We start from the raw sequence: 20,331 nt of genomic DNA, 5'->3' as shown, positions 1-20,331 counted from the left end.
GCGCTCAGAATATCTCTCTGGTTTTTTTTGGGGAGCTGGAAAACCCTAGTGATGGTTGTTAACTGATTAAAGATGAAGCTCGCGCAGGTCTCTTCGTCTCAGTCGAGAGCTTCGGTTTTCTCTCTACATGGAGTGCCCAAGTTGCCATCTTCTTCCTTCGGAGCTCGTAAAGTCGTTGCCTTTGATTCAGGTATGGATATATCAGTTTCATTTCTCTTGTTAAATTTGGAACCAGTATTGTTAATTGAATTGGGTAAGTGTTAATTGAACTGGGTTGGCTTCAGATTAAATTGGGTTTTAGTTTGAATAGATTGTTTGGTGTGAAGAATCAATACTTTTGTTGTAGGAGGTTGAATAGAATGTGCTTGTTTTAAGTTTCTCTTATTTGATTAGGTATAAAGCATTCTAATTGTTGATTTGGAAAACAAAAGCTCAGTGCTTTCAACAAAATTATGTATTTGGGGGATATTGATTTGACTGAACTTTCAAACAGTATGTGGCTTTTGTAGAGGACGTAGTCGGAACAAAGTACCTGCCGGTGGCATTGGTGCATTAGCAATGAGAAATTCCTGCTGCAGTGGATTCTGCAGCTTACGTCGTAACACAATAGAAATGGTGTCGTTGAGAAAGATGCGTGGAAAGATATTTATGAGGGCCTTTTCGACGTGCTCCTCACCGTTGATATCTACGAGTTTTTCTATGGTGATGCGTTCCCAATCAGCACTTGCGTTGGTTACCCGGGTTGTGCTGTCTGATGCTCCCCAGCGTTCGGACGAGTGGTTTGCCTTGCGGCAAAACAAACTGACTACAAGCACCTTCAGCACTGCCTTGGGGTTTTGGAAAGGAACCCGTCGACCTGAGCTATGGCATGAGAAGGTGTTTGATTCAAAGAAAGATTTCGAGCAAGCTTCTAAGAATGCCATGCAGTGGGGTGTGGTTAATGAAGAGGTGGCCATAGAGCGGTACAAAAGGATAACTGGTCGTGAAGTTGGTACATATGGATTTGCATCCCATGGAGAAGAGCAGTTTGATTGGCTTGGTGCCTCCCCTGATGGTCTGCTTGATTGCTTTCAAGGTGGTGGCATCCTGGAAGTGAAGTGTCCTTATAACAAGGGAAAACCAGAGCAGGGTCTGCCCTGGTCAACGATGCCCTTCTATTACATGCCTCAGGTGCAGGGTCAAATGGAGATAATGGATAGAGATTGGGTTGATTTATATTGCTGGATGCCAAATGGAAGCACAATATTCCGCGTATGCAGAGACCGTAGTTATTGGGACTTGATGCATGAAATTCTAAGGGAATTTTGGTGGGAAAATGTGATTCCTGCAAAGGAGGCTCTTTTGCTGGGAAATGAAGAAAAGGTCAGGGAATATAAACCGACTTCTACTCACAAAAAAACTGGCCTTGCAATTGTTAAGAGTCTGGAGTTAGCAAGAGAATCAAAGTTGCTGTGTAGGGAGATTGCTGGTCACATCGAGTTTTACTAACTACCACTCTACTGGCAAAAGGGTGAGGAACCCTCATTTTGTATGTGTCATTTGAATTATATTATACATCGGTGGCAATTGATTAGATGATTTAGACCTTATCTTATAGTTTTTATTGTTCAAAATTTTCAATTAATTAATTACATTATTCTTTTTTTTTTATGCGAATTTGCCCCAGTTGGTTCCGCTAATAGTATTGTTATAACTAATGCTGAAAAGAATTTGTTGCATCTCAGAAGTGAGAATAGGTCATTGAAGTGACATGTTTGGTGGTAAACATATAGGTTTCTGTTTCTACACCTTATTTTGCTTGTTGCTATTTTAGGCTTGGCTTGACTGCTTGTTGCCCTCACTGTGAGACTTGGTCAATATGGTTCACAGAGGAACACAGTTTGCTTACCAAAATAGCCAAACTCTAAACCAATTTCCATTGCTCATGTCAAATTAGGAAACAAGTTAGTTAACCAATAACTGTTAAATCAATTTGTACAAGTTTTCATCCAACACAGCAAGCAGTGGCGAGCCTCTTCCGTACCAATCCAATTAAAGAAAAGCAAGAGTGGGATAAAATAAGCAAATTGTGGTTGCCACACATTGGCAAAGGTCTGCATCTAAAAGAAGTTTTACCCCAATTAAGAGACAGATAAAGAATTGAAGAGAGAATATGGACGGCGGGTTGTCCTGGGCTGATCAGTGGGACACCAACCCCGATCCACCGCCAGCAGGATCATCGGAGAATGACAAGAAGAAGAGCAAGGAGGGGAAGAGCAAGTTCCGGAAGTTGAGCTTCAAATGGTTGAAACTCGGCAGCAAGAAAGGTTCAAAGGAGCAAGGTCGGGAAGACAATGCTTAATTGACAAGGCCTCTTGAACATATTGATTAGAGCAATACAATGTGATCAATGAGATTCATCCCAGTTGTGTGCATTAACCAGTTATATTAGCTCTGACTGCTTTGTCACCTCAACAATGGTTCAATAATAAAAAGTTTACGTATTTCTCTAGCTCTGTAAGCCTATAATCCAAATGCTGAACGATTTCATACGTTTTTTCTTACTGTCTATGCAGCAAGAATCTGATATATATATATATATATATATATATATATATATATATATATGCTCTGATAATCTCCTCTTCTCGTTATCATTATTTCACAATTACTTGTCTCCTTGTTTCGTTTTCTATAAACAAATTATGAGACATGCAAAATGTGTTGATCGCCCGACGATACATACGTATGGTGTAGATTTCTAGTCCTGATCGAAACGACATATCCATCTCCTTCTCTTGTTGTTTCACAAAAACAATGCCATTTATAAACAGATTTTGATAGAATAGAATATGTAAAGAACACGCAAGATAGGTGAAGATTCTTAGAGACGTAGTGGGAATAAGTTTATCGAAAACGTGAACTAGGCGACTCTGGATGGCTTAACATTTCAATGTAATCCTTCCTTGCTTCCAATTTAAATTTGGTATGTTTGTAACTTGTAAGCACCAAAAAACCATGAAGGTTCTGTTTTGTGACTTTGTGGAACAACGTTAAGGTAAAAGGTAAGCAAAAGTTTGATTTCACAGAGTAAAATTATCTCTTTCTTCTGATCAAGTGTTCACTGTACTCCGTTCAAAACACAGAAACACAAAATGTTTATTCACATAGTCCTCTCCCTTACTCACCATCCACTAATTAACTACCAAAGTACCAAACCAATAGACGCCATGTATCTGAAACTACTAGAGAAATGCCAATAGACGCCATCTACCTGAAATTACTAAAGAAATGTCAAGCTTCTACAGAACAAAGTCCCTAATGGATGAGATCACGTCAGGCAATCCTCAATCAACACTGCAAGATTTCATGATAATGATGATAAAGTCACATGTACGATTTCACATTTATTAAGCAAGGACAAACCTGGATAAAAACAGCAAAAATAGGAAGTGATCCATCACCAGGAAGATGGACGATAATACATTTAACAATCTCAACAGATGCTAAAAAAAACTGAAGCACTAGCTTTATTACTTGGCATCAAGGCATAATTTAATTCCTGAATTTATTTTTACAATGTTCCATTAGCTCAATGGAAGCAGCACCATTCAAATACATACAATTTATCAGCCAGAACAATATCAAGCCTATATATAATTCTCCTCAACAGCCCAAGCATATCCTGCTCGTATATACAAGCCTCATCTGTGGAAGAAAACAGAAAGTCAAATCCTGTATGGAGCATCGTCCCTGTTAGCGCACCACAGATGAAAATGCTACAACAGCAATCTACAGAACATAAACTGCTGCAAGCTGAAATTCCGGAGGAGAAGGATTTGTGTGATTGAGCATAAATGAAATAATGATAACTGTAACTCATAGTATTGAAAGGCAGTGCACATCCCACTTCACATTAACAGGTAGACAAGTGCTTCCTTCAAAGAGGATAGACTTCGTAGAAAAGAACTTGTAGTATTGTGAGAACAAACACATCCCACAGATACACCAGTGCCTCCTTCAAAGAGCCAACATAGTGGCAACCCTACTACCACAGATGAGTCATCCACATTGCTTTTTTCACAAGACGTATGCCCTCATGACCAAGCTGCTTGACCATGTCACATCCCAATATTCTAGCCAACAGTACTTCACAAACCAGTATTCACATCAAATCAACATACTCTGTGTGCCAGAGCCACCAAGGAAATTACCAACATACAAAGTTCAAACCTTCAACTGGAATCACTGGATGCAGAACTTTGTGGATGATAATTTTTCATTCCCTAAGTCTCTCCTCCATTTTTTTTTCTTTTCTTTTTAATTTTTTTTTTACTCAAGCCCTGCAAGAGCAACAACAACAGGCACAGATGATACCCTATAAAAACCAAAGTTGAAGCCAAACTGATAGGCTGAACCCAAGAAAGTTAGCTAATCCGTTCAGCAATGAGACAAATGAACCAGTCTTGAAAGTATCTCATAATATTTCTTGATGGATCCCTAAAGCAACCCTCATGCATCCATCCCATAGCATGGAATGGCAGAACTCTACAACCAACAGTATCTAGCCAAGGGGAGAAAAGCTATGATTCTGCTCATGGAGAACAGTAGAGTTGGATGGAACAAACTCAGTATCCTCCCTCTCCTGGGACTTCAGTAGTTGCTTCCAGCAATCTGAGCAAAGCAATTCTAGACAGAATGTTTCCTCATATTCACTATCATTAATGCACCGCCCACACTGAGCACACCTACCTATGCATAGAGTGCAAGCCCTGCATAACTGAGTAGGATGTTCTTTTCCCTGACAAGCCTCTGCCGGGCAATCATAAACAAGCCTCAAATTCTGGCATCTAGGGCACATTTCAATATCGATGTCACTATCATCATCACAGGACAAATAAAAGTTCCCTCGGTGATAAAAGTGTGGCTTGCGGGCATTCTGCTGCACCTGGCAATCAGTGCCCAACAAAGATCTCAACTCATCAAAATGCTTCTGTGTTACACCATAGAGTCCACCAATTCGTAAGTGCTTCACACCAATTGCACCCTTAGACTTAAAAGCCTTTAAGTTATTCACAATGCCCTCTATACTTAGTCTAGTACACCCAGGCACACTTAACTGCATAAATAAAGAAAATGTCAGAAGCTCATAACAAAAGACATCCGATAAAACATTCTCAGTGCTTTCTTGTTTGTTCTTTATTTTTGACAGCAGCAATACTCTATCTGACATGGCTACAAACAGGAGGCAAAACAGAGAAGAGGTCCTTGTTCCAGGAAAAAGTGGTATGCTACTTAAGTTTGTGACATTTGATAACTGCTAAAACTACAAACATGCATGTTAACATAATCACTAAAATTGATCATTAGTATAATCTTTAAGCTTAAACCCGGAATTCATTAACATGACAGCAATAAGAAAACCCCACTCAAGAAATCAAATAAACTAGAGCAACAAGTAAAAATGCACAACATTTCTGCAATCAGTAAATGAAGTCAACACTTACTTTGGAAAGCCTAGGATTGTTTTGAAGCACGCTCTTGAGACCATCATCAGTGATCCTCGGGCACTCCACCAGGCTCAAGCATTGCAAATTTCCTTGAGCCCTATTAGTCAGATGCAATAAAACTTCATCTGTAATCTTCTCATTCAGTGGCTGATCTATGTGAATAGTTCTCCACATTAAGGGGTCCCCACGAACTGTAGAATAGAGAGATCTGCAAACACTCTCCACAACAAGGAGATCCCGCACGCCTAGATAACTGAGGGCAAGCATTAAAGCTCCATCATGAGCTCCTCCGTCTCCAAAAGAGCAAATCCCATCCACCGGCTGAGGATCACGAGCTACTGCAGAAGCTGATCCGATATCACCTTGGCAAGACAAAGCATCAGGCGCATCTGCATTCTCCTCCTCTTTTGAACACCCATCATACCCTCCGTTGCAAAACTCATCTCCACTCCCATTCTCTTCAGAACACCCAACCAAACAACCATCACCAAGGGAGGCTGCATTACCCCCCTGCTTGTCTACCAAGCCATGGGACGACGACACACCACACACATGCTTCTCTTTCAAAGAAGCACCACCACCACCCACCTGCTTCCCACGAAAACCACTCGCGACTTTCGACCCGCAATCAACCCCAACACTCCCCGGAAACGTCTGGAACCTCATAGCATTATTCCAAATAAAATTCAACCCCGCAAAAAGCTCGTAATTCCCATTACTCGTCCCCGCCTCATCCCCCCTGCCATAACACCCATAATCCACCTCTAAATCCTCAAGCCACCCGGTAATGGCAGTAAAAGTGGTACTAATATCCATCCCAAACGGGTCCGAAGGCAAAAGATCAATAATGTCATTCGAAACCGGCTCCTGGGAGCTGCCCTCATCCAAATTCGAATGCCACGGCCTCTCCGAGATACCCTCGGCAAGGTACCCATTACGAATCCTCATCGGCGACACCAAGAATGGTCGATGCGAAAAATTCAAGGCCATGGAAAACAAACACACACAACCAAACCCCCAATTCTTCTCTCTACATGTACAATAACCTAGATTTCCAGAACCCTTCTCTCTCTCTCTTTTTTCTTTTCTTTTCTCTTTTTTTTTTTTGGTTTTCTGTTCTTTTTTGGATCAAAACTAGTGTTCAAGATCAATAGGAACAGATATGAAACAAAGAAGGAATAAGATCTAAGATGAAAGAAGAAGAAGAACCCTCAATTTCTGATGGCTAACTAAAACGACGCCCAAAAATATCACAGAGTTTCTTGGAAGAAGGAATCAGCTAAGAATAAAAAAAAAAGACAAAAACCTAAAACGCCGCCGTGAACAATTTTATCTACAGGAAAAGAATCAAAGAATTTACTCTCTCTCTCTCTCTTTTTTGTTCCAATTTTTTTTCTAACCTAGGGGCAGAACCCAACAACTACAGAACAGATCAAAGAACCAATAGTGACAGAAAGATATTACCAGAACCCTAATATGCTCATGGAGAACGCAATCGACGGCGGAGCCCTAATCTGCAGAGGAGAGGAATCAGGGTTGCGGTGGCGGGAATCGATCCGAACAGAGAAGGCGAGCGCCGGCCGATCGAGTTCTGAAGAGGAGAGAGAGAATGAGAGACCGAGGACGAGAAAGGACGCGAAAATTGAATAAATCTTAAGAAATATTAAAAAGGGAGAAGACGAAGGGAGGGGAAAAGAAAAGGCTTCAAGGGTGGAATTGTCCAATTTGAGGGAGCTGTGGAGAGGAGGACACGTGGCGGTGGTTAGGGAGGGTCACTTGTTCTTCGGCACCAAGATGTGGCGGGAGAAGGAATCCTTGTTTCCCGCTGAATCTAAATCCCTCTCCCCTCTTCATTATTCCTCACTCATTTTTACTCGGTTGGTTTTTTTTTCCCCAGTGTCACATATTCGGAAATTCCGATTCGGGTGAATCTGACGGTTGAAAAATTCGGAATTTAAAGAAGGATCATAATATTATTTTTGCTTGAGGGGGGGAGGGTGTTTGGGTCATTTTTGGGGGGTTGTGGTTTGGTGGGTAAGTTAGAGGGAGAAGATAGGTTGTGTGTGTAATGTGGGGAGTTGGGAGGTGTATTGGTGAAGGCATGGTTGGCCTTTTGTGTCGAATCCTAAGGAGGTCAGGCTGTGATGGACAAGGATATTTTGTGCCTTTTTGTTGATTCATTTGTTTTTGTCATTAAATTGTATATGTGGGTTTTCGGAAACCTAAAGTCCTAAGCAACTATATTCTATCAAACCTAAACGACTACAACAACATACTGTAGCACTTTTGAATGGAACATTACTAAATTGATAGTAGCATTGAAATGGTCCAAGCCTTGGCCTCTAGGAAAAGTAAAGAGCACGTAGTTTCAGTGCGTCACAGTCACAAATATGACGGAAGAGATGAGTTTTGCACTTGAAGAATACTTCATAACCTGGAAATCCTTCGGGACAAGGCATATGACAATCCTAGACTCACTATTACCATCCGCCAGTCAATATCACAGCTCCATTCCAGGAGAAGGCAGTATAAAACTGTTTGGGATTTCGATCTGTCTTGAATCAAAAGTTGCAAAAGCACAAGGATTAACTGCAAAATCTCTCAAGCTTAGACCCTAGAGCACTAAATATCAAGAAAATAAAATTCTGCAACATTTCGGCAAATTCAACCAAAAGGAGTAGATCTGGACTTTTTAAGCTAGTTCCTCGACTTTTTTCTGGACTTGGATGAAGTCTTTGGTGGCTCTGCAGCTGAATTCTGTGAGGCTCCTTTCGAATTGACTGCCTGGTTTGATTTGGTATTGCTAGAAGTTGCACCGGCATCGTGTTTGTCTCTAGAGACAGAACCTTGAGAGCCTCGTACCTGGGCAGCTTGTCTCTTATCCTTTCTCTTAGGCCTATAACTTGATCTTTCTCTCTTGGGAAGCCACCTTTCAGGATCTGGTGGGGGCCCTGGGTTTGCAGGGTCAAACCCTTTAGGATATTTTGGCTTTCTCTTTCGCTTCTTCTTTGACTTCGATTTGCTCTTCCCCTCCTCAAATGACTCGGCGACCTTAACTTGAGAAGTACCCTCTTCGTGTTTGGCACCAGAAGTCTTCTCTAGATTATCCACATTGATCCCCTTTAAACCCGGTAACGGTTTCAGCTTCTGCTCATAAGCTTCGGCCTTCTTAACATCCACTCGAGCAGCTGTAGTTACAAGCCCAACCAATGCTTCCACATTTCCATGACTTTTCACAAGCTCCTCATATAGACGAGAAGCTTCCTCTTCCCTTCCATGCCTGAGCTTGAAGGAAGCAGCCTCTTGCATCAGAACATTGAGCTTGTTGTCCTCGGTCATGGAATTTGACCACCAGTTGATTGCAGCGTCTAGTACATCAGATGCCCCATCAATATCGCCGGCACGCTCTTTCAGAGATACAAGAGTAGCAACAGTAGCAGGCATGTGCTGGATATCAGGTATCTTAGAAAGGGACTCAGCAGCTATATGAGGGTGGCTGGCAGCAGCAGCAACCTGCGCCCTTGCTAAGAGAAAAACCTTTGACTTTTCAGGGAACTTCTCAGAAAACTGGGCTAAAACTTCTTCAGCTTTTCCAGCCTTGTTTTCTCTTACAAAAACTGCAGCCTGAAGTAGAACAGGCATCACACTCTCCGGAAACATATCTGGAAGCGCAGCAACAAGTTCTCGAGCCTGTTGAAATAGCAAAAAGTACAGATTAACAAAGGGAAAGCTGGAACACCCACAATGGCTTAAAACTGTGATGTATTTACTTGAAAGAGAAGGTAAAACATAAAGAGAAAAGAGAAATACCTGATCCATCTTATTTGCATGAAGAAGTAAAAGGACCCGAGTCACGTATATTGATTCTTTTTGCTTTGGTGAAAGCTTTGAGTCCAGTTTAGGAGTAAGGTGGAAGCTTTGCTTGTCATCTTTCTGTTTTAGACGATCAAGTTTCTTCAGGCCATCAGAAACATCTTTTGGACTTTTCAAAGCGATTAGATTGTTGACTGCCACCGCGAGTGATAACTCATCTCCCACATCTGATTTGATAATGTCTGTGTAGGCCTCAATGGCCTCTTGTTTGTTCCCAAGGAGCTATGAAAGAAGCTAATTTGCATTAGTTTCCATTAGATTGTCAACGTGGCAAACAAACAGGAAATAAAATAAAAACATTAGAGTACCTGCTGAACATAGGCCAACTGGACAGCTATTGGTGCCAATTCAGTTTCTATCTCATCATCAGGCACACCATCTTCCAGCAAAACTTCCTTGCCAGTTCTAAGAAAACCAATTGGATTTCTCCCATCAGCTCACTCTGACTCACAAGAGAGTCTTTATAACAGTCATGGTGATTGGTATAATCAAATATAAAAACAGTTGACGAGGAAGGAAATAATTCAGAGCACATCGAGGAACTTATAAGGCGCCTAATAGGAAAATAAAAAATTGACAAAGAGAACTTTTCAGCAGTGAAGAGCTTGATTGAGTTGATATGATTTATGAACATTTGCATGGCTTAATTAGTCCCTGGTATAGTTTATTAGGCTAAATGTTTTGAGGTTCATCAGTCCTACCAAAAATCAGACAGCATAAAAGTTTGAAGATATCTTACGTTCTGGCTAGCAGCAGGAACTGTTCTGCATCAGTGTACTTTTTGCTTTCAATCAAAGAACAGGCAGTGTTAAATGCCAGCTCAAAGCTCTCCTTTGCCTTAGCCTTGAGTGAATCAACTTGTATTTCAGAAGCCCTCCCAGCAGCAACCAAGCTAGCTATATAATTTGTATCTAATAAGTCAACTTTGGACTTTTGAAGCTTCTGATATATATCAATACAAGCATCAAACTTTCCCAGGCGAAATAATATCTGGGCTTCTAATAGCATTGCGGTTGGAGTTGTCTCTTGGCTTTTCAAGGCTTTAAGAGCTTCATCTAACTCGTTTTCTCTGTATAAGCAGTATGCCTATATACGAATAGAAAGAGTCAATTGGGAATAGAGAGAGTAGGAAAAAAGTTTGCTGAGAGATGTTCATGCATGATTTCTACGCATTATATAAAACTAATAACATATTAAACTCCTCTCTCTGGCCCCTCAATGAGGGATATGTTCATGTGGCAAGATGTCAGTCAATGAAGGACTACAACCGATAAAATGTGAGATACATCAGCTCAGCTTCAGCCCAAAATAATCACATCTCTATTCAAGAAGATTAATGCAACTAAAACACATATGCAAAGAGAAACATATATAAAAGGGACACATTTAATAATCATTGGCTTTACAAGTTTGAACAAATTCAATGCATAGAAACAACTGCATGTCATCCCTTACTAGAAAGTACAAACAAACAAAAAGACTCATACACCATCTCTCATCCGCTACAATTCCATCCTTAACAAACAACCGAGCAACAAAGCATCTACTACTATCTCCGAGCAAAATCTCTGCGTCTATTCAACTCAAACGAAACAAGGCGGGAATCCCTCATCATGATTACTTTGTTTATAACCCAAACACTTCTCATTACCAGCAGTCATTCTGCTAGAAAATGTAAATTACAACTCCCTAACTACACAGGCCTATGTTATGTAACTCCTATCAACTCACTCGAAGAATGTAGTTATGCTATGCAATTTTCCATTTCAATAGTTATAAACACAATGCAGCTACTATAAATCAATAATGATCCAAATAATTACACAAAATTTACAGCTAAGAAGAGGCCGGTTTCACCAACCTTGAAGAAGCTGAAATCCAGAGCAGGATTCTTGCAAGATCGAATCACGGAGAGCGCCTCTTTGGTCTTATCGTCCTTAATCAACCCCACGACCTTGCACTTAATCGCGTCCTCGTCGCCGGGAGCAATTGACAGCACTGCGATTTAGGTTTCCGAACAAAAATTTGAAAATCAAAATCAACGAAACGCAAATCGGAAATTATAATAGTAATTGGAGAATTTATAGAGGTTGAAATTGGACCTTGATTTGCGACTTTGACGGCTTTGTCGAATTCGAGCTGCTCGATGTGGCCGTTGAGAGTGGCGAAGAGATCCTCCATCGGCGGCGGCGGAGGTTTCTGCTGCTGCTTGTCTTTGAGCTTGGGAGCCATGCCGTCTCGTCTCGGAGGGTTCGGCCGAGTCTGGGTCTAGTCTACAACGCTGGTCCTTGGCTCCTTGCAGTTGGGCACTTGGGCTATTGAAGAGTGAGGCGGGTCGGGTATGGACATTTATTAAATGGGCCCAATATGAGCCCACTTTTTAATTCAAAATTTTCAAAAACACGAAACTTCGTACATGATCGGAGACAAATGATTACTTCTTCGAACCTTTTTTCTCATACTAGGATTGAAAATTGATCGTGATTTGGAGACAAATTATATTGCAAAAATGGGGAATCTAGATTGATTTGAAATGATTTGATTTATAAACTTCAAACCTAAAGAGTGAAATAAAAATTTATACCTCTTTTAATGTTGTGTTTTTCTATTTTCTCCGTGAGCATTTAAACTTGTATAGCATAAGTTTCATTATAAATAAGTGAACGCACTCTCGATTTTTCTAAACTCATGCAACATCAATACATATTAATTTGTACAACCTTACAGTTCGATTAAGACCCCTTGCTCTCTATTTGATACTTGAATAACACACACACACACAAGCTCGTGCACGATTGCGTCTCAAACAGTGATTTTTATGACGTGCCACTTACGACAGCGACAAATGCCTATCCTCCCCAAAATCAAATTAAAATTTCAATTCCACTAAAGCAATTTATCGTCGGTCTCATAAAACCATCGTCATTTTCGCCCCTCACCAAAATTTCCCTCCCTCCCAATTCCCATTTGCTAACGATGACGGACAGTCAAGCCGACGAAGCCGTCACAATGCCGAAGCAGAACCGCCGGCACCGCCTCATCGCCGTCACCGGAGCCACCGCTCTCCTTGCTCTCGCCGTCAACCTCGGAATCACCGCCTTCAACTCTCACAGGAAAAACAGAGAGAAGAAAGGTACCTCTTCAGTCGTCACTACTCCTTTTCGTTTCTCTTAGCCTTCAGCTACTATTTTGCTTAATTTCAACTTCAAAAGTTGCAGATCTTCAAGGCTCGAAGGTCCGAGTCACTCTATCGGCGTCGGAGATTATCAAATTGGCCGACCGAGTCATTTCCAAGTCCAAAGAGGTCCACGACGCCGTGGCTTCAGTCCCGCTCGATAAGGTTTTGAACCAATTCACTCATTATAGTGTAATAATCCGGCTAAATAGCTCATACATTCGAATCATGTGACGAATTTCGCTTCTAAAGCATTAGTTTATGTTTTTTGGAGCAAATTTACTATTTCAGTGGTTAATTTTAGCTGTCTATGTTGCATTTTGTAGGTTACGTATATGAATGTTATATCACCTCTAGCTGAATTAGAAGCGCAGCAATTTCCACTTGTTCAGTCTTGTGTGTTTCCAAAGATGGTATCTACTAGTGATGATGTTAGGAAAGCAAGTGCCGAGGCCGAGCGGAGAATCGACGCGCATGTTCTGGCTTGCAGGTAATATTGGCCTTCTGGTGACTGTCTTTGATCCCAAGCGACTTGGACATTGCCTTAAGAGTGTTATTTTCAGCTTTTAATTATATGTTGCGTGTGGTGACATTGAATAGAATGCGTGAGGATGTGTACCATGTTGTCAAAGCTTTTGCTACGAGAGGAGAGTGGCTGACTGCTGAAGCAAAGCAGTATACTCTAGCCTTGGTAAGGAGTGAGAATTTTTTTTTGTATTTTGATTTGTCGAATTGTAAATGCTGGATGTTGATTCTTTCTCGATCAGTGACAGATGAGAGACTTTGAACGCAATGGGTTGAATCTTACTTTAACTAAGAGAGAGGAGATGCAGCGTGTGAGAGTCCAGATTGATGAGCTAAGCTTGCGATATATCCAAAGTCTACAAGAGGACTGTTCTTTCATTGCCTTCACTGAGACTGAATTGTCTGGTCTACCACAAGAGTTTCTTAAGGTTTGTGATATTTTTCTGTCATTTGTTAATCAATCATTTTGAATGCCACATAGTCACATACAGTATGCAAGTTTACTTGGGCTGTTTTATCTTTAAACAAACTTAATTTCAGATTAGTTTTTGGTGCTTGCTTGCAACAAGGAAAATGTTTAGGATGATACCTTGTTCAGTATCAAATCAATTTACTATCCTGGATTGCGTTGTACACTGATAAGTCAATGGTCCTGTATTTATTTAGTCATAGGCATGCTCAATAGGTCAAACCCTTTTCATTTATTGCCAGCCTTTCCAGTACAATTCATTATGTATTTTATATGTAATTTTCATGTGCAAGAAAATTACCATCGTCAGATATAAATTGTCATTAGATGACTCTCTAAGCTTTCTACAATAATGTCTTTTATTTATAAATTTCAATCATACATTTGCAGAGCTTAGACAAAGGTGACAACGGTAAGTTGAAGGTGACCCTGAAAAGTCATCATGTGGCGGCAGTATTAGAACTCTGTGAGGTAAGCTCCACTGAGTTGTCTTTACGTCTGTTTGTATTTGACAATGATATATTGATGATCCCAAACTTTTTACTTGTGGTTATGGTCAAGTTGAAGTAATATAAAAGCAACCATCATATATTTAATATATATCTTCAAGGGTTTTAACTCTTGGTAGCCATATCCCCTAACAGGTCATCTTTTAGTACTTTCCATAGTTGGATATGTTGCAGCTAACGCCAGTAGCAAGAGACATTGAATCATTGATAAATCTTTTATTGTTACTTGATAGTTTTGGAACATGCATTGGCGTACTTTATAGAATTAATTTTAAGCTCTTGTGCAGGTTGGAAGAACAAGGAAGATGGTAGCACTTGAATATGGAAAGAGATGTGGAGAAGTCAACCTTTCTATCTTAGAAGATTTGGTAATTGTTGTGTTTTATACTCATTATCGTAATTTTAGTTTGATGATCAATCTGTAAATCCATTTAATCTCTATGCAAGGATACATTGAGTGTTTGTGTATGTGTCTGTATGAGTGTCCTGATGGCTCTTTAAAAGGTTGCTCTGTTTTATGAAGTGATAACTCTCTTTGCCCAAAGAAAGAAAGTCATAATTTCCCAGATATTTGTTTCTATATGTGTCATGGCTTTTAGATTATAAAGACACGGTTAGGTATGTCATTGGCTTCTTTCGAGATCAGTCTGTTGTTGTTAATAGGGAGAAATTTCTTGGAATTTATTAGCAAGGGATAATGTAAACGTTTAATGTTATGATGTTGCAATTTCTGTTGAAGGTTGTACATTGTTAATTGGATACTGTACTTGCATGAGTTCATCAAACATGAGTCTAAAGTACTAAATATTTGATGTTATAGCAATTGTTAACTGTTTCTTAGTGCATATCTTTGGTTCCAATTGGTAAGTGGTGTGTAGGAAACTTTTCTGGAATTTATTATCAAATGTGGATCCAATTCTAAAAAAAAAAAACTAGGTGTTAGTAGGGCCAACAAAATATTTAATATCAATAACAGAAGAACAGCAATTTGGAATGAAACACTGTTGAAAATTCTTTCTACAATAAGCATCTTTTTTTACTGTGCGCCAATAATAAGCATCAGTAATAGAGTATCGGATTCTAATCTGTGCGCAACCTAAAAATGCTGTGATGTGATGATGAGAAGCTTTGTGAAGGTGATTCTAGAGTCTACTATGTTTTGTGCCAATTTTGTTTCCTACTTGCCATTGGTTTTCACTTTTCAGTGTCTCATCACTGTCCTCAGACTGCTGATTCACCTGATTGTTGTTATGTTGCACCAAAGTATATGCATATTATCTTATTCCAATGTGTTTATGGTTCAGGTTCAACTTCGCCATAAGTTTGCCCGCTTACTGGGCTATTCCAATTATGCCGACTATGCTGTTGATCTTAGGATGGCAAAGACACCCACCAAGGTATGTCTGATCTTGCCATATCGTTATTTTAATTTGTGACATGGTAACTTGATTAAGTAAGATGAAGTCAAAAGTAATTTATTTGAGATGCATTTGGTTTATCTTCATTAAAGGCTTAAAAAAGCTGTCTTGAGTAGGCTAATAGTCTTTGATGGTGATTGAAATGTGATTGTGCCTCGCTACCTCTGTTATAAGGACCTTCACATTTATGATTAACTTGCAGTTGTTTCTTTAGCTCATGTATGCTATGGTGAATCCAGGTTTTTGAGTTCTTAGAGGACATCTCCAATAGTTTGGCCGACTCAGCTACCATGGAGCTTTCTATTTTGAAAGATTTGAAGGTGAGAATGATATTTGTATTTCCTCCTGGTTTGGCATATTTCATGGCTGATTTCATTCTCTCTTACGCTGAGTTAGAAAAAGGAGGAAGGAGATTATCCATTTGGAGTTGAGGATATACCATACTATTTGAAAAAGGCTGAAGATCAACAGTTTAATTTTGGCATTGGAGCTCTCAAGCAATACTTTCCAGTAAACTTGGTTTTATCTGGGGTCTTCAAAATAGTCCAAGACCTTTTTGGTAATTATTAGTTTTACTGTTTAGCGACTTCCTTTTCTTTTCTTTTTTTGGTAAACTAGCGACTTCCTTAAATACTAACAAAAATTACTTTATTACATCCATAAAATTATCCATGTCATCAATGATTTTAGTGATAGCTCAATTGCTACTTCTATCTCGTGCAGGTTTAAGATTTGAGGAAATTACAGATGCTGAGGTTTGGCATTCTGATGTTTCCACATATTCTGTTTTTGACCTGAGTTCTGGTGAACTCTTGGGCCATTTCTACCTTGATATCTATGCAAGGTTAAGGAGAATTCATGTTAAAAGTTTGCCTTTTCATTATTATTATCACTCAAGTTATGAATAAATCGGTTTGTGATGTCTTTGAACAGGGAAGGAAAATTTAGTCATACATGTGTGGTGGCTCTTCAAAATGGTGCTTTATCATCCAATGGATCACGTCAGGTTGTGTTCTAATTTGTGATGAAACGTAATATCCTTGTAGTCTATGATAGTTGAGATGGAAACGAATGTTGTATCTGCAGTTCAAAAATATAACTGCTTGTAGTGATGGTGAGTGACCTCCATGGCGCCATCACCATCACTACCACGACATAAGTCCATTACTATTTTTCCAGGAAATGACTCGCTTCTACTTTCATTGATTTTCATTTTTTCATTGAAGCTAATTGAAAATGATTTTATCAGGATGATTGATCTGAATTCTTTTGTATTTTTTGAGCTATATGAATTGCTTCTTTTTATTGTCGAAGTGGAAATTTGTAGTTCAGATATTTAATTGGCTATCACATTCAATCTAAAACAAAAGCCTACACACAGTGTTGGAGTATTAATGTAACCATTTATCTTGTGTTGCTAACTTACCATTTGGTTTCTGTAACTAGATCCCAGTTGCATTATTGATATCTCAATTCCAAAAGGATGTTGGTGGTCATCCTGCATTACTTCGATTTTCTGAAGTTGTGAACCTTTTTCACGAGTTTGGCCATGTGGTATGTTTTATTTCATCACTACATGCTTCCATTATATACTTTCATATCAGAGATTCCTTATAAGGGAAAATAATTGCAATATAAATGCTGCACAGTTGCACGGTAGTTTGTCATCTTCATTATCTCCGAGTTCCATCTTTACTAACTCAGAAACAGTAAATTGCTTTGCCTGCCTCTGAAATGATTTTAACTAGGCAAGGAGTTGCACATTGTAAGGTGGATGACATAGGAAAAGATGGTTGACATCTGAATTTTTAAGAAGTAAGAACTACATGAGTGATAGAAGAGTTCCTCAATAACCAGTCATGTCTTGTTGAGGGCTTTCATAATGCTGTACAAGTGACAATGTCCAGATAAAAATATTGTTTGTAGCTGATAAGTCACAGAAAAATAGTTAATTTCCTCCAAGTCAGTTAAGGTAGAACTTATCAACCTAAGTTTTGGATTTTGATTTGTGGGATATACATTTCAAAACTCAGTCTTTCTAGTCTGGTATATTTCTAATGTGATCCGTTGTCCACAAATAAAAGTTCCTTTTGTCGATATTCATCTTAAAGGTCCAACATATATGTAATCGTGCTTCGTTCTCCAAGTTTTCTGGTCTGGGATTTGATCCAGACTTTGTGGAGGTTCCTGCTCAGGTTCTAGAGAATTGGTAAGTAATTAATCATATTGTAGACATTCTGTATGGACTTGGTCTACACTCTACTTTGACACTTCTTAACTCTATATATTACTAAATTTTCAGGTGTTATGAAAGCTTCAGTTTAAAGTTAATATCCGGCTTCCATCAGGTGGCTTACATTTTATTTAGATAGTAGATCCTTATGAAGTCTATCACTTTCACAATATGGAACCTCTAATCTTTTAATAAGCATGTTTTGATTTTATTATTTTTCTTATTGTGGACAAATTGCTGAGTTCACCTTAGATCTAATTACTGTAATATAGCTGCTTCTTTTTGGGGATGGTAATTATGTAAAATTGCTGATATCTATTGTCTGTAGGACATAACAATGCCTATCAACGATGAAATGTGCAAATCCATCAAAAAATGGCAATATTCCTTTTCGGCTCTCAAAATGAAGCAACAAATTCTTTATTGTAAGTCCTCTAGGTATTTCTACATCCTAGAAAGTGCACTTCTTACATTTTTTCCGAATCATCTGAGGCTTCTTTAGTTGGTAGAGTAATTGGTTTTATAGTTGTGTTATTTGTGTTGCATTGATTTGGAATTTTGGATGAGTTTGAAAATGAAATTCACTGTGGAAAACTAAAGGTTGGATACAATTAAGTTTTAAAAAGCATTACTTGCTCACATTTCCGCCCTTCTTTTTGTAAAATTGATGTATCAACTAGTACAATTAGTACATTCTAGAATATATTGTGCATATATCTCCTTTACTTGCCTAGAATGTAAAAGTCTGTATTGTCAGGTCTGTTCGACCAAATCATACATTCTGCTGAAAATGTTGACATAGTTGAGTTATTCAAGCATCTTCATCCAAGGGTACGTGGCTATTAACAGTAATTCCTGTATAAATTTGTGCATTTGGGCTATTGATATTAAGTTATTAACTATTTCATTCCTCAGATCATGTTAGGTTTACCAGCTTTAGAGGGTGTTAATCCAGCTTCACGGTTTCCATCTAGTGCCATTGGTTATGAAGCTTCTTGTTACAGCCGTATTTGGAGTGAGGTTTGTCAACCCTCCATTCTCTGAATTAGTCATTTAGTCAAGCAACATATCCTTTTCAAGATTGTTGTTGCAATCTTTCAAATGCAATTATGCCCTAGATTTATTCGGAATATTTTTCTCATCATTGCAATCTTTCAAATACAATCATGCCCCAAGTCCCAAGATATATTCGGAACATTTCATTTTCATCATCTTTAATTTGTGACAATGAGTCCTTGCCTTTGAATTTTATCGGTAGGTCTTTGCTGCGGATATATTTGCGTCAAAGTTTCATGACAGTTATTTGAATCAATATGCTGGCATGCAGTTCAGGAACAAGGTAAGGAGACATTCTATACTCATATCCTTCCTCTTTTACAGAGTCCATGTGTGGGGTACTGACTTGGTTTTTCTTTACCTGAATCGTTTGTTTATTTATTAATTTTTTCATCATATTATACGACTTGTTCTCTTTGTAGGTATTGGCCCCAGGAGGATCAAAGGAACCGATTGAAGTCTTAACTGGCTTTCTTGGGAGAGAACCATCCATTCAAGCTTTTATCGACAGCAGATCCCAATACAGATTGTAATGCATACAAAATTTACCAAAGTTACGACCCCGGTCTCTTATAATGCAAGACACTGCTTTCTCAGTATCTTTGCGATTTTGTTCCAAGTAATGATGTTCGATTTTTGAGGTCCATTGCTAGGAAATGGTAATCATCTCTTTTGTTTCTAGTGTTTGTAACTTATAGAAGCAAATGAAATTTAAAATCGAGGTAGGGTTTAGGCTGCTTAAGAGAGCTTTGTAGATTTCGTCCCCTCAGAGTTGTAGTTATTCTTCTCTGTTTTGTTTAATGTAGTCATATTTTGATCAAGAGACGACTGCACCGCGTTTTCAATCTTTGACCTCCCCAATGCCATTATACTCCAACGTATTGTTCATTTGTAATCCTTTTTTTTGTTGGCCAGTCATTTGTAATCCATTTTGTATCTTGCAATTTGTTATTGCATCTTTGATTCCCTTTATAAACTCAAACGTTTTCATTTAGATTGACCGGCGTTGTGTTTTCTTTTTTATATAGAATTTTGTCAAAAACGTACAATTTCTGACCAATTCTACAATCTAATGATTTGAAGGTTGACGACTTTGGAGTTGAAGATTGAATGTTCCAACGCCTTTCCTAGAAACAAAGAATGAAAGAATTAAGTTCCCCGTGGGATGATTGACCAACCCAATGGGCAATCGTATGAAAAAAATTTACTGTCCACTTCATTTTCAACAGTTTCTTGATAAGGACGTACTATGCTCTTAAACATCAAAATAGAATCGGTATACAAAAGGCGCACAGTGAAGTTCATCATGACCTCTCGTACAGTAAAAGGTTGTGAAAAGTAACTCAGATTTTATCATCATGTAGAGATTTGATTACAGGTTTTGTATCCGCATGGAGGTGTGATGCTTTAGCCCACCTCCCTAACTTTAAATGTATGGATTGTCAATGAATCAATTTCTAATTAGGAGTGAGTGAGATTCATCTCCTTATATTAGTAAATAACAGTGTATTATTCTCTTATCCTGAAATCATTTCGTTCGCTTTCTAACTTGATATTAGGTAAGTGAATGTAATACTAATGATA

At 38.9% G+C, this 20,331-nt stretch overlaps 4 protein-coding genes across 5 annotated transcripts; 2 read left to right on the top strand and 2 right to left on the bottom strand.

Moving 5' to 3' along the window:
- Nucleotides 1-26: 26 nt before the first annotated feature.
- LOC126791352 (uncharacterized) lies at nucleotides 27-1,628 on the top strand. 2 transcript variants are annotated; one of them, XM_050517790.1, is made up of 2 exons: nucleotides 27-190; nucleotides 494-1,628. In XM_050517790.1, the coding sequence occupies exons 1-2, from the start codon at nucleotides 73-75 to the stop codon at nucleotides 1,486-1,488; spliced, it is 1,113 nt and encodes a 370-aa protein (XP_050373747.1). In that variant the 5' UTR covers nucleotides 27-72; the 3' UTR covers nucleotides 1,489-1,628. The 2 variants fall into 2 exon arrangements, with proteins under 2 accessions (XP_050373747.1, XP_050373748.1); XM_050517791.1 differs by having other exon boundaries at nucleotides 63-190; nucleotides 510-1,628.
- A 1,858-nt stretch (nucleotides 1,629-3,486) lies between these two features.
- LOC126791345 (F-box protein SKIP14) lies at nucleotides 3,487-7,115 on the bottom strand. Its single transcript, XM_050517783.1, has 2 exons — nucleotides 5,487-7,115; nucleotides 3,487-5,098 (listed from the first exon to the last, which is right to left on the bottom strand). The coding sequence occupies exons 1-2, from the start codon at nucleotides 6,477-6,479 to the stop codon at nucleotides 4,544-4,546; spliced, it is 1,548 nt and encodes a 515-aa protein (XP_050373740.1). The 5' UTR covers nucleotides 6,480-7,115; the 3' UTR covers nucleotides 3,487-4,543.
- A 763-nt stretch (nucleotides 7,116-7,878) lies between these two features.
- LOC126791343 (uncharacterized) lies at nucleotides 7,879-11,640 on the bottom strand. The gene is made up of 6 exons (XM_050517781.1): nucleotides 11,465-11,640; nucleotides 11,224-11,360; nucleotides 10,102-10,448; nucleotides 9,671-9,767; nucleotides 9,300-9,584; nucleotides 7,879-9,179 (listed from the first exon to the last, which is right to left on the bottom strand). The coding sequence occupies exons 1-6, from the start codon at nucleotides 11,592-11,594 to the stop codon at nucleotides 8,187-8,189; spliced, it is 1,989 nt and encodes a 662-aa protein (XP_050373738.1). The 5' UTR covers nucleotides 11,595-11,640; the 3' UTR covers nucleotides 7,879-8,186.
- Nucleotides 11,641-12,227: 587 nt separating this feature from the next.
- LOC126791342 (probable thimet oligopeptidase) lies at nucleotides 12,228-19,634 on the top strand. The gene is made up of 20 exons (XM_050517780.1): nucleotides 12,228-12,495; nucleotides 12,581-12,702; nucleotides 12,864-13,027; nucleotides 13,138-13,228; nucleotides 13,311-13,490; nucleotides 13,922-14,002; nucleotides 14,328-14,408; nucleotides 15,345-15,437; nucleotides 15,698-15,778; nucleotides 15,855-16,017; nucleotides 16,182-16,302; nucleotides 16,392-16,464; nucleotides 16,905-17,012; nucleotides 17,570-17,667; nucleotides 17,761-17,806; nucleotides 18,020-18,116; nucleotides 18,449-18,522; nucleotides 18,607-18,711; nucleotides 18,950-19,030; nucleotides 19,170-19,634. The coding sequence occupies exons 1-20, from the start codon at nucleotides 12,339-12,341 to the stop codon at nucleotides 19,278-19,280; spliced, it is 2,127 nt and encodes a 708-aa protein (XP_050373737.1). The 5' UTR covers nucleotides 12,228-12,338; the 3' UTR covers nucleotides 19,281-19,634.
- Nucleotides 19,635-20,331: the final 697 nt, after the last annotated feature.

Source organism: Argentina anserina, chromosome 4, assembly GCF_933775445.1.
Source record: "Argentina anserina chromosome 4, drPotAnse1.1, whole genome shotgun sequence".
Taxonomy (NCBI): domain Eukaryota; kingdom Viridiplantae; phylum Streptophyta; class Magnoliopsida; order Rosales; family Rosaceae; genus Argentina; species Argentina anserina.
This window is presented reverse-complemented; position numbering and strand designations above follow the sequence as displayed.

Excerpts from the sequence above, each read along its gene's own strand:
- LOC126791352 (XM_050517790.1), top strand. The coding sequence starts at position 73 with ATGAAGCTCGCGCAGGTCTCTTCGTCTCAGTCGAGAGCTTCGGTTTTC. Across the intron at positions 191-493 it reads AGTCGTTGCCTTTGATTCAG|TATGTGGCTTTTGTAGAGGA; the intron begins GTATGGATATAT and ends ACTTTCAAACAG.
- LOC126791345 (XM_050517783.1), bottom strand. The coding sequence starts at position 6,479 with ATGGCCTTGAATTTTTCGCATCGACCATTCTTGGTGTCGCCGATGAGG. Across the intron at positions 5,099-5,486 it reads ACAATCCTAGGCTTTCCAAA|TTAAGTGTGCCTGGGTGTAC; the intron begins GTAAGTGTTGAC and ends TTATTTATGCAG.
- LOC126791343 (XM_050517781.1), bottom strand. The coding sequence starts at position 11,594 with ATGGCTCCCAAGCTCAAAGACAAGCAGCAGCAGAAACCTCCGCCGCCG. Across the intron at positions 11,361-11,464 it reads CGTCAAAGTCGCAAATCAAG|TGCTGTCAATTGCTCCCGGC; the intron begins GTCCAATTTCAA and ends CCTAAATCGCAG. Across the intron at positions 10,449-11,223 it reads TGGATTTCAGCTTCTTCAAG|GCATACTGCTTATACAGAGA; the intron begins GTTGGTGAAACC and ends ATTCGTATATAG.
- LOC126791342 (XM_050517780.1), top strand. The coding sequence starts at position 12,339 with ATGACGGACAGTCAAGCCGACGAAGCCGTCACAATGCCGAAGCAGAAC. Across the intron at positions 16,303-16,391 it reads TACCTTGATATCTATGCAAG|GGAAGGAAAATTTAGTCATA; the intron begins GTTAAGGAGAAT and ends GTCTTTGAACAG. Across the intron at positions 18,117-18,448 it reads GAAGCAACAAATTCTTTATT|GTCTGTTCGACCAAATCATA; the intron begins GTAAGTCCTCTA and ends CTGTATTGTCAG.